The 13,297-nt window shown below is 31.5% G+C and overlaps 1 protein-coding gene and 1 pseudogene across 1 annotated transcript; both read right to left on the bottom strand.

Annotated features, from left to right (window-relative positions):
• Positions 1-447: 447 nt before the first annotated feature.
• On the bottom strand, positions 448-2,870 carry LOC143629892 (uncharacterized). Its single transcript, XM_077099068.1, has 3 exons — positions 2,841-2,870; positions 1,357-1,842; positions 448-906 (listed from the first exon to the last, which is right to left on the bottom strand). Exons 2-3 carry the CDS (start codon positions 1,765-1,767, stop codon positions 463-465), a joined length of 855 nt encoding a protein of 284 aa, XP_076955183.1. The 5' UTR covers positions 1,768-1,842; positions 2,841-2,870; the 3' UTR covers positions 448-462.
• Positions 2,871-5,775: 2,905 nt separating this feature from the next.
• On the bottom strand, positions 5,776-6,625 carry LOC143621279 (transcription factor MYB61 pseudogene; annotated as a pseudogene).
• Positions 6,626-13,297: the final 6,672 nt, after the last annotated feature.

The raw sequence follows: 13,297 nt of genomic DNA, 5'->3' as shown, positions 1-13,297 counted from the left end.
ATAAAAGAAAAACTAATTATGAGTAAAATTAAATATAATAATATAATATTAAGAAAAGTACAAAAAAAATTCATAAAAACTCGTTCAGACTATTTTTTGCCTAAACTAGTCGTCCCGACAAGCTTAGGGCGTCAAAATACTCGTCCCTAAGTTTTTCTTAGCCTAAAATAGTCGTCGCGACTAGTTTTGTAAACTACTCGTTGACACCAAGAATCTAGTCGTCACGACTAGTTTAAAATATCTATTTTTGGTATCAAAGAAAGAACCACACTATAAAAAACATTCCTTTTCAGCAGCAGAACCATGCAGCGTATTAAACACAATATCTACAAAAGCCAAAGTAACCAAACTTACACTAGCTAGCATTTTCATAGTTTTGACACTAACCAACATCCAACAAAACTGCAATCTCATTATTTATTTACAATAAGCAACACAAACCATTTGTAACGAGCTGAAACGTTAAGTAGCTTCAGCAACCGACGACAGATGCAACCGCTCTCCACACCTCTTCATAAAACTACTCCCACATAACCGCTCTTGTTGCCCAACATGAAACTCAATACCACCACCCGACGGAGGCTCGGGTTCAACAAACTCAACAAACTGTTCATCACGTTCCACCTTGTAGCCCGGGCTTGAAGAAGAGCTTCCACTGCTTTTTCTAACTTGCCTTTTGTCTTTACTTTTGCTTCCACGTGATGATTTGCTCCCATGCTTTTGCTTGTTTTTTGAATTCCTTTTGCTGTGCTTTAAAGATGGCTTGCTGTTCGTTACGACATGTGAAACTGAAGTAGGAATTGGATCGTACACGTCTGGGGCCCACTTTACAGTTAACTTTACAGGTGGAGCCACTCCACGTTTATCACGGCTGCCTTTCATTGCAGACACCGGATTCAAACGGGCCTGCAAGATCATACAAAAAAACTAAACAAGAGTTTATAGTATCATTGCAAACACACAAATCTAGAGTTATCACAATAAACGAGTCGCATAAGGGATCAAGTCAGAAAATTTCTGTAAAAAGTTGAAAAAATTTGAGTTAGGTCATGTTGGCCCGATACCCTTCTGCCATATTATTTTTAAAAGAAATTAAAAAAACATGTGTTAAATATTATCAAAATTTTGAATATAGCATAGTAGATTTTGCGCCCTAAAACACAGGGTATCTTTTTACTTGTTCAACACATTTGACATGTTTCCTTTTAAGATATATCAGATAAAAAATAGCCATAAACAACTTCATAAGTAAAAGGGTAGAAATTGCAGCCTATAACATAATCTAGCAAATTAATTCTAATAAAGTTACAATATTTAACTCATGAATATGAAGATCATAGCAGTATGAATATTTACAGGCAAAGATACGGAACGGAAGGCAGATGGATCATTAGGTTTAATGTTGTCACCATGTGTTGATAACTCACTTGTGACGCTATCTTGATGAGAAAATGTTTTACCCGAAGACGGGAATGTTGCATGCTTACTAAGACACTTTTCAGGGGCTTGAATCATTGTTTTGCTCGAAAGAAACTCATCACACGAACCCTTTTTCTGAAACTCACAGCTTTTATGGGATGCTGACGAGATTGAATCATGTTCTATGGTATCTTGAATGTTAAGATTGTTTGTCACGTCAACAGTGAGTTCATCCACAAACAGAGGCTTTAGGGCTTTACAAGTAGATTCACTAGTATACTTACACGACTCATGATGATTGTCAGTCTTATCGGTAACTGATAAACCAAGTTCAGGGCAAATATCCATTGGCACCAATCAAGATATGCAATCGGCTTGCAAGATATGTTCAAACGATCCAAAGGCCAAAATGCTACAAGAATCCTATAATAAAACAAGAATCTACTGTAAATTTAATTTGAAATTCATATATGCAAAGTCCCACGCAATCAACACTAGATATACTCTTACAGGGATGTGCAAAAAAAGCATATTAACCAAATCCAAATTAACCGACATACCCGAACTAAAACCATATAAACTGACATACCCAAACCAAAACCAAATATCTGATATTACCAAACCAAAACCGATTTAACCAGCATATAAATTTTGGATAAATTTCTATCGTTTACATTAAATTTTCAGATTTTATATTCAAATTTATATTTTGAATTAAATATAAATCTAGAATTAAATATACAAAGTAAAGTCCCACGCAATCAACACTAGACATACTCTTACAGGGATGTTCCAAATTAACTGACATACCCGAACTAAAACCAAATAAATTGACATACCCGAACCAAAACCAAATTAACCGAGATAACCGAACTAAAACCAAATATCCGATATTACCAAACCAAAATCGATTTAACCGTCATAGAAATTTTGGATAAATTTCTATCATTTATATTAAATTTTCAGATTTTGTATTCAAATTTATATTTTGAATTAAATTTTGCTGAAAATATAAAGAAAAAACTCATTTAATATTATTATTTGGAATACAGTAATCGTCAAAAATCCGTCGGCAATCAAATTACCCAGACCCGAACTACCAACAGGCCGATTAACGGAACCAAAACCAAATTAACCGGCATACACGAACCAAAGCCAAATTAACCAACATAACTGAATCAAACGAAAAACCAATGGTTCGGTTTAGAATATTCTCATAACCAAAATATTCTCGGTTCCATTACCGTTAAAACCGAACCTCACAACAAGCTGTAAAACCATATGTTACAAAGCTATCAATTACTCTACACAAGATCCTAATATTCCCCAATTAAATGCTCAAATCCACTAACAGAAACATAAAAAAATATATACATACATATATATATACATATTAATACTAAAATAAACGGTACCTTTACCTTTCCCAGCAAGTATTATAGATATTTGATGATGATGAAGGTCGACAGATGTAGAATACGATACCCCGGATAATATGGATATTATTATAATTATTATAGAAGCTATTAACTATATAAGATAAGAAAGAAGAAAAGAGGGAAAATGAGAGCGATTGTTAACTAAGATTACCACGACGATCACTTTTCTCAAGATGGTGTTTCAAACGATTAGAATACGAACGACCCACATGATCATGATCATGAAAACAGGTAGCTATAGGAGGAGGTATAATAATAGTAATTATATTCAATTCCACCATACTATTTGCCCCCAAATGTTCTTGTCAATTGGGTCAGATCGATTAGGTGAATTCGAGTCGGTGATCGGAAGAATCGAAGAACATGGTTTCAAGATTGCGATAATAATTGGGTGAGTGAGTGATTATTATTATTATTATTATATAAGCGGAATGGAATGGATAAGCCACACGGATTATCGGAAAACAAGTGTTTTGGTCAACGCTTGGTGTTCCGACAATGGAATTGGGCTGGGCCGGTTGACAAACGTTTGGGCTGTTTGTGATGGGTTGTGGATTCATAAGGTCTTCGGGCCACATCAGGAAAAAGAAACTAATATGTTTCTCACGTCTTTCTTGTTCAAAATAAACAGTGTCGAGAAAATATATACAATAAAGAAAAAAATAAAAAAAAACACAATGATAAATAAGAAAAAACAAAATATATCACAAAATATAACGCAATATCAAGAAAAAAAAGACACGCATGTCAAGTAAAAAAAATACATAATGATAAATAAAAAAGACATAATGATTTTTTCCCTCAATATTGTATCTTTTTTAATCATTTATTTTTTTAGAATGAGGAAGATGAGAAACATTTTTGTTTTTTATTTCTTATTTTGAGTTATGTATTTTTTTATTATTTTATTAGGTTTTTTATTAATCATATATTTTTCTTATATCTCTCATTTTTGTTTTTTTTATAGAATAATTTGACCCGATAAATCATTGTTTCGTAATGATAAAAACGAAGAACCATGTGTATATTTGTCTTTCTACTAAGCTGCATATACATACATTTAATAAGTTCCATTTAATAAACAATCTAATATATTAAAATTAAAAAAAAAACTCTAAACCACTATATCTATATATATCTATATGCATGCCTCCTTCATGTATTTACGCAATATACAGATTCACATTCACGATAGAATCCGTGAATCTAACTCACTTACCTCAAAACATAAATTCGTTTAATTTTGTGTTAGTTATATTGCTTCTCATATAAAAGAAATTTCTTCTTTTTAGTGCGAATAAATCAATTACTTTTAACTTATAATAATTTACTTGATTGATATACCCTAACTGCTGATCCACTTAATTATGTGCTTATAATAGCAAAATTTGTCATGCGTTGCGAGGAAATTCAATGAGTATATATTCGTTTTATTATGGCATTTATATAGTAATGACACTCGGTATGACAATCGAAAGAAAAAACTTAAAAAATAAAATAATAATACTCACAAAATGAGCGAAAAAATTATTACAATATTATTTTTAAAACTAGTTATCACAATAAAATTAAAAAACAAACTTTGAAACTTAAAAAAAAGTTATATTATAATCAAAAGAAAAATACTCTCAAAACTATATATTATGATAAAATAATAAAATTAAAACTTCTTTCTTAAAAACAATTAAATAGAATAGTATTATAATTACCATTTATCACTATTTAAATTATATTTATATACACATTTATTATTTTTTTTTAGCTCATCAACCACTTTGTATTATAATAATTACTTGACTGAGATACTTGATAATTTTTTTTATGGTTGGTTACAAAATATTTGAAACTAAAAGAATAAAAAAAATGGTTATGAAACATGTCAAACTAAAAAAAAATAATATAATTGTTTTGAAACATGTGAAACTAAATATATAAAATGGTTACGAAACCTGTGAAAATGATAGTACGTCAAACGACAAAGAGCAAATTATCATGGGTTTAAGAAACGAATATGTTTTGGCTCAAAGTGGCTTCTAATGAATGATGTAAGGGTAAGGCAAACAAAATAAACAAGTCTAAAACAAAGGTGTATCCAAATGGCTTAATCTTCCCTATGCATAATTTGAGGGTAAGGCAAACAAAATAAACAAGTCTAAAACAAAGGTGTATCCAAATGGCTTAATCTTCCCTATGCATAATTTGAGTTTAAGATCTTAACACGCATATAACAAGCAAGTTCTAAAAATGAAACATTTATGGTAAAACACACATGAAATGAAAAATGAGCACATAATCCTAACAATGTTTTAAAGCTCAACAGTTAGGCTCAAATCTCACAGAAACGATGCAATTACGGGTTCATGCATGAAAGTATACCATCAGCTTGTTACCTCCTGTTGAACATTTCTAAACATTGTCTCTGACTTCATGTTCTAAATCAAATAGGCAAAATGATCTTAGATAAATTGTTGTTGTTTACATCATTATAAGCAGAAAAATTGAGGCGTGGCTTGGAAATATAGATCCCGGATATCATTGTGTCAATATCCAAAACTAAAATATGAAGAACAAGAATTGGATAAACCCCAAAACAAAATCTTTATTGATCGAAAACATAATCGTATGTTTACATGGTGATCGGTTTATATGCCGATCGATTGTACATCGACACCCTAATCTAAACAATGTTTCCAATTTACTACTATTACAAACCAAGCCCTTATATATACTACTAATAAGTACATGAAGATTCTTAAAGTCCACTCCAATTATATTTGCATTCTTTTCTTCACTCTTTCTTTCCAGCTTAAATATACATCAAATTTTCTCTGTCCAAATTTCCATCATTAAATTCAAAAAGTTGATCAATTGTCATAAGAGGGTGAATCATATTTTCACTTTTCAACTGAACCCTTCTCTAGACAGTTTTGGTTCTTGCGACCCTCCGATGATCCTTTATTATACTCAATGGTGCTTGATCGTTTGAGCCAGGACTAAGTGGTTGATCACATAATACGCCAAAATCTTGTTGAAACTCGTCTAGGCTAATCCAATCGGCAAATAAAAGTTTTGGTAAGTTGCTGATCTCGGAAACTGGTGGCGCTGACTGGAGTGTGTCAGCAGATGAGGCGGTGGTGAAGTTGGATGCATATAGAGACGGTGAAGATGGAGTTTTACTTGCCGTGTTTGAGGTTGTACGATTATCAAGCTCAAAAAGAACTTGAACATGTTTTAATTTGCCTACTTTTTTCTTGAGATGACAATGCCAGTAGTTTTTTTATCTCGTAATCTGTTCTTCCAGGCAAATGTCGTGCTATCTCAGACCATCTGATCAGTAAAAGTTCAGTTAAAATTCAAATCAAGTCGTTCTAAACAATGACCAATGAAAAAATATATAAAATGAATGCATCAATTATGTACTTGTTGCCTAACAATCCATGTATGGTGGAAATGGTTTCTTCTTCTTGCGATGAGAATGGACCACGCTTTAATCCTGGCCTAAGATAATTAATCCATCTTAATCTGCAGCTCTTTCCGTTCCTTTGCAAACCTAAATGAACGATGAAACGTGATTAGTAAACCGGTTTTATTTTGATGATTTATATAATTTGCATGCATGAAGTTAATTACCAGCATTAATGGGAACAGAACTCCAGCAAACTATGGCCATGGTTCATGATGTAATATGTTAGCTTTTGGTCCTCATCAGGTGACCATAATCCCCTTTTGTGCTTCATAATTGGCTTTTCTGGTAGCTTGCACCTCATTTTCTAAAATAATCAAAAAGTTTTATATATGAGTTTAAGAAGCTTGTTTGTGTTGGTTGAGAACTAGGAGAGGAAAATTATTATAGTATAGTGATAGAGAATGAATTGAGAGACTATATGATTTGGTATTTAAAGGCAACTAATATATATACTACCTTTAGTGTATTGATCGATAATAATTCCATCTTTAAAATCCTTGTCAACGGTCCTACCTTTCGACTATTTTTTTATCAACGAACCTCCATTAAAAAACACTTATATCGTTAAGTGTTTTTCTTCCAAACCAATGTTTTAGTGCTTTTGATCAGAAGAAAGATACGAGCTGACTTATATATGTAAAACTTATTTCGAAACGATAATTCTAATTACTTGATTTTTTTTAATTGGAATTTCAAACACCCGAATTGAAATATCTTCGTTTGGATCACCATTTTGAGATAATTTTACATCAATCGACTCGTATCCTTCTTCTTATCAATAGCCCTAAAACATCGGTTTGAAATTCGAAAAAAACTTAACGACGTCAAATGATTTTTAACGAAGGTCCACTGAGAGAGAAAAATAGTCGAAAGATTGGAATTATCATTAGACAATATTTCAATTTGTCATTATTTATTGATCTCCTTACCAGGCTAAATAAAATAAAAATGGATGCATGTAAATCTTACATATTCCATCCAGCAAATAACGCGCAGACATTTCATCAGCTTGGTTTTCTTAAGATTTTTTTTTAATCTCCCGTAGACTACAACATACCATTAAATCCATCTAAAATTTTAACACTTGTTTATTTCATTCTATCTATCATTTCTATTCCTATATTCCTAATACTACCTTATGGCCGTTGAGATCAAACCATTATCGTATTAAATAATTGCATGTTAAATGTGAATACCAAGTTTTTGTTAGTAACCACTGGGATCTTGGGTATCTCAACAAACAACATAAACAAATTTATCGTAATATCTATGATCTATCCATAATATATATAAATGAAATTCTTAAAATCCTACGTGTCACGATGTGGTCGCTCTCTCTTTTTATAAAAGCCACCAGATTGTTTGATTTTTAAATGGAGGTCTCTCATTGATTTAACCCAAATTCATGAATATATTTCTCTCCCAAAACCAGATAGCTCTTAAACGGGTTATAACATCTCATTAAATTAAAAATTAATCTTACCAATTATTTGATAGGAAAATCCTATAAAATAGGGATATACTAAAATTTAATATCCAATTTAAAAAGAAAAAGATATTAAACATAAGCGGGTCATTGGTCACCAAATCCATATAGCTATTAAACGGGTTATAACATATCATTTTTTTATGAAACCCTTTTAACTTTTTTATAATAAAGAAAATTAAAATCTAAAAAGTAAATATTAAAAAACGAAAAATGTAAAACAACATTTCTCTCAAGCCATCATATTGCTGCTTTATTTGTAAATGAAGGCCTCTCACGCATTTAATTCGAATCACGGGTAAAGGTCTCACCAAACCCAAATAGTTTTTAAACGGGTTATAACATCTCATTATATTAAAAATTAATCTCACCAAATATTTGATATGAAAATCCTATAAAATAGGGATATACTAAAAATTAATATTCTATTTTATTTAAAAAGATATTATTTATAATTAAGAAACAATTTTATAATAAAGAAAATAAATGGGTAATGGGTATCACAAACCCAGATAGTTTTTAAACCGGATTATAACATATCATTTATTTGTGAAACTATTTCATCATCAAACCTCAAATATATTAATTATTAACTTTTTACAATAAATAAAATTAAAATCCAAATATACATATATAAATATTGAAAACGAATAATGTAAAACAACCCCCGTAATACGGGGGATAAAATCTAGTATAAAATATATTTGAAAAAAAAATGTATTTTGGAGTAGGCTTGAATATTCCTTTAAATAGTCATTTTTAATATACGAAATGATGATATATCATATATGAATCACAATAGCCAACCGTTTATAAATAACTCAATGGTAACGGAAGGGATTGAACAGTCAGTTTCATAAATTAATAAACAGTTACAAAAATGATAGAAAATGCGAATAAGATTCAAACCAATAAGACAGCATAGCTTTTGTAGGAACGTGACGTAGCTAGGTATCAAGATTTCACTCTCTATAATTATTAATCTATTATGCCATATGTTGAAGAACTTTCTAAACATTATTATAGATATAATGACAGGCTAACAAATGTGATAGTATTATAGAGTTAAAATGTCAATGGCTTTATTATTGAAATATTAAATTTATAAACGTGATTTGTGTATGTGCGTGCGAGCGCGTGTTGTGGCTTTTGTATTTCGTATGACGTGGATAGTCATACGTAGTTAGTCCTCTCCCACTTTAGAGAGCATTCACAACAGGCACCACTTCTCGAAGTCTGGATGAGACGGCATTGTAGCAGACAAACATCACAAGCCTCACCGTTGTGGAGTCAAGTCTGCATTGGGAAGTTTGTTTATGCAAACTTGCAACAAACTGATGATGTGGCGCACGCGCACACGCATACACACATATATATTATACACGTTTAATACTATTTAATGGGGGGGGGGGGGGGTTGTGAAGGTTTTGTGAAAGAAAGTTGGGTTTTTAAGAAAAGATTGAAATGTGATGTGAATGTGTAAGTTTGTGTTAGTTTATTGTTGTAGATGCTCTTAAGCAGACACAAACGTTCAAAAATAAGAATCAATATCAAACTTTACTAAAATCATCACAAAGGTTAACTAGAAAGTCAAAGCATACTAGGAATCATTATCCGTAATAATTAAAAGTTTAGCTACTTAACTCATTAACTTAAGAACTAAAAACTGATAAAATAAACATAACGGTTCATCTAAATAGAAAAGAAAAAAATGCAGCTTAATAGCAAGTACATTGTACATAATGAGAAATCTCTAGCTGTTCGAATATATATATATATATATATATATATATATATATATATATATATGAGAGAGAGAGAGAGAGAGAGTTTGAGAATACAAATTAAGGTTGACAATAAATATCAAATAATACCAAAGGTTACATTGAATAAAGAATATCAAATGTTATAATAAATAGCTTATTTATTATGTTTAATACCCCATTCAAGCGGAAAGGTGGTTACTGAGTTGAAGCATAGCACGAACCACTTTTGTTGGGATGTATGCCACCTTAAGCTTGGTCGGGGTGAACCTAGTATATAGTTTACCAGAAGAAACAAATTCCCAAATGAAATGATAATCCAGGTCAATGAACTTCGCTTATTTATGGGAGATATGGTTTTGAGTCATAATAGCGCACTGCAATTATCACATGAAAATGTAGATCAATCAGGTGGCAAAGCATGAAACCAACGTAACAAGTGAGTAATCCAAACAATTGATGTTGTGTTAGCCGTGGCTCGGTATTTAAACTGTCGGTTGTTTTTTTTTTTTGGCACTTTATGTGACAAGATTTCCCAAGAAAGATGGAATAGTCATAAGTTAATCTAGATACACTCATACACCAACCACAATCAGCATTAAGAATTCATTTTCTCTGTAATATTAACTTATATATTATATGCCATATATATGTTGAAGATCATTCTAATCATTATTATAAATATAATATAGACAGGCTAACACATTTGATTTTATATAGAGTTAAAATGCCAATGGCTTTATGTTAGGTGCAAATTATTGAAATAATAAATTTATAAACGTGATTCGCGTCTGTGTGTGCATATATAGTGAATTTTTGTATTTCGTATGACATGGATATAAATATATAAATATAATACTTATCTAGTCCCCTCCCCCTTTAGCATGTACAAACATTCATCAATAACATTCAATATCAAACTTTACTAAAATCATCACAAAACCAGCAAGTCAAAGCATACTAGGAATTGTTAATGCACGAATGATTAAAAGCTTAGCTACTCATACTCAACAAAAAACCAACAATATAAATATAATGGTTTAGCGAATCAAAAAAAAGAATAAGTCAGCTATCGGCCTATTAGCTTAAATTAGTTCACCTATCTGATTGCTTGTTTAAATTAAGCATTTTTATTTACCATCGACTTTTCAACTAGCTAGATGCTTGTTTCTTAATTATTTTTTCTCCTTCTCGATTAATTCTCCTTTATTCCCACGGCCCCTTTTAATTCCAAAATAAAACCCTTCAATTCCTTCACCCAAACCCATGATTTTTTGATTTAGTGTTATGGTGTCTCCTGTTACAAATACTATGTGATGGGTTCAAATCATTGCAAATGCAAGATTTGAGAGCTTTTAGGAAGAAAAATTGTTGTTAAATAAAAATTCCGTGGCCCAAACCTTAATGTTCTTTTAATTTAACCCATTAACTTAATTGATTGATCAAACAATAAGATCCATGAAAATAATAATTTGACCCAACTTGAATTTAATTACTAGCCCACCATCGAATAGTGCAACACTCACGTACAAGACTTTATTTTGAGATTTAATCTTAGCCCTATCTTCCTTTGAATTTGCTGAATTCCAAAGTACACATCTATTGAGCATGTCAACATAAAAACTTTATTAATGAGAAGAGAGCAAGGATTGTGATTATCTAATTCTACAATTAAGAGTCCACAAACCGAGTTTGTAAGAGAAAATTGAGGAGAGGAGAGAGAAGAGAGAAAATATAAGGTATTTTTGTGGACCACGTACCATATGATATATAAAAATGCCATCACCACTTTGGTGGGATGGTAAAGGCTTTGGCCTTTTGGTGAGAGGTCCAGGGTTCGATTCCTGTCATTGGCGGTATAATGTAAATAGTAGGAGGAAAGCTTGTATGTTCAAAAAAAAAAAAAAAAAAAAAAAGTCCACAAACCAATGGCAGTAATGCTGAAGCAAGCGTTATGAGGACATTGATTACCCTACCTGATAACGAATACGATTACCCTACCTGATAGCGAATACGATTACCTCACTAGAGAGTTTTATGAAGTAGAATGAACATAAACAAGTTGGAGAACATATAAGAGAACACTTGCTTTATTCATCTCCATCTCTATTTCTATTCGTCACTAGTGGACTTTGTTATATATTAATTATCTACACATCACATCTCATATGACGTCGCTATCAGGACCACCTCCTATGACGATCCTTTACACATTACGTGTATTATGTGGGCCCCTCTTCGTGATAGCGAGATGTAATGTGTCACACCCCGACCAAAGGCGGCGGAACATGCCGAGGTGTAACGATTGTCCATAAGCACATGACACTAATTAAAGTGACAGTATTTAATAAACTCATTTCATTTCACAACATCGAAAATGTCACATAACAATTATCCATAAAATAACCATAAACAAGATATCACAAAATATGGCAAATTGATATTGTTCATCTTTACTAATATCCTAAGGTCTTTGATGTCGTTTTCTTCACAATCATAAATCAACCAAGATGCAAACCTGCAACATTTCATAAAATAAAGTTTGTCAACACAAAGGTCGGTGAGCAATTCATAAGTTTGATCATATTAGTATATAATAAAGATAGCCACAAAACTTGCATACGAAACGATAAATAAAAGTGGTAATTTGGATAAATAGATATCGCTAAACACATTAGCGACACCTAGCTATAAGGGGATGCCAAATAGTCTAGGATTTTATAGTTATCGTTAATTGCATTACGTTAACGACACCTTGCTATAAGGGGATGACAAATAGTCTAGGATTTTATAGTTCCACCAACCAAAAGCGATAAACACATAGGCATATAAGCATAGAACACCAAATCGAGCAATTATTTAGGTAAAGTATACAACTACGTTTGTGGTTTAAGATTCAAATATAAAGTATTTTGTTGAATAAATATGAAATGTCACCCCCAAAATAAAAGATAGAAAATGGGGTATGAAGTACTCACCTTCAAGTGGTAAACTTGAAAGATGATAATTTGGAGATTTGTCGGAACGACGAGTTTAACGCACAATGCCTAAAAAGAAAAGAAGTCTTGAATTTAGAAAGGTTGTCTTGAAGGTCTTTAAACAAAATAAATATTGAGAAATGTAAATAATTAAAGTTCAAGGTTTAAAATGTGACTATTTAAGAATTTATAATAATAACCCTTTAAAAATGTAAGTTTGCTCGAACCGGGTTAAAGTATCTAACCTTAATATTTAATCAACCTATGTTAAGTAATAAGGTGGGTAAAATGCAAGAATGCAAATCCCTTTGGAATAAAGATACTAAAACGGGTTTTTTTTTATCGAGTGTTCGGGTTGTCGGTTCGGGTCTTGATAATTGGTCAAACCCAAAGTCAACTTTCCAAAACATTGAATGTTATGAGATAACTCAATAAAATTTAATAAGACTTAACCAAGTATGTAGTTCCATTGTTATAGAACTAACAACGCACGTTAAGCGAGTGTTCGGTTTTGTCGGTCCAAACTTTGTTATGAGATCAAGTTGGATCCAACATTTCCAAGTACTTAAGAAAATATTTAAAAATCAATTTGTAACTATTTTTAAAGAAATATACAAGTCTTGATGGCTAAAAAAAAAACACTTGTGTGTCTTAAACGAGCAAGAATCGGTTTGGTTCGGTTTCCATCTCACAACAAGTTCATAGATGGTTTCCACATGTCCAAACACTAAAGAACTTGTATAATA

This window comes from Bidens hawaiensis, unplaced genomic scaffold, assembly GCF_021521415.1.
Source record: "Bidens hawaiensis isolate Kalapana, Puna unplaced genomic scaffold, B.hawaiensis_p1.1 tig00000055_1, whole genome shotgun sequence".
In the NCBI taxonomy this organism is placed as follows: domain Eukaryota; kingdom Viridiplantae; phylum Streptophyta; class Magnoliopsida; order Asterales; family Asteraceae; genus Bidens; species Bidens hawaiensis.
This window is presented reverse-complemented; position numbering and strand designations above follow the sequence as displayed.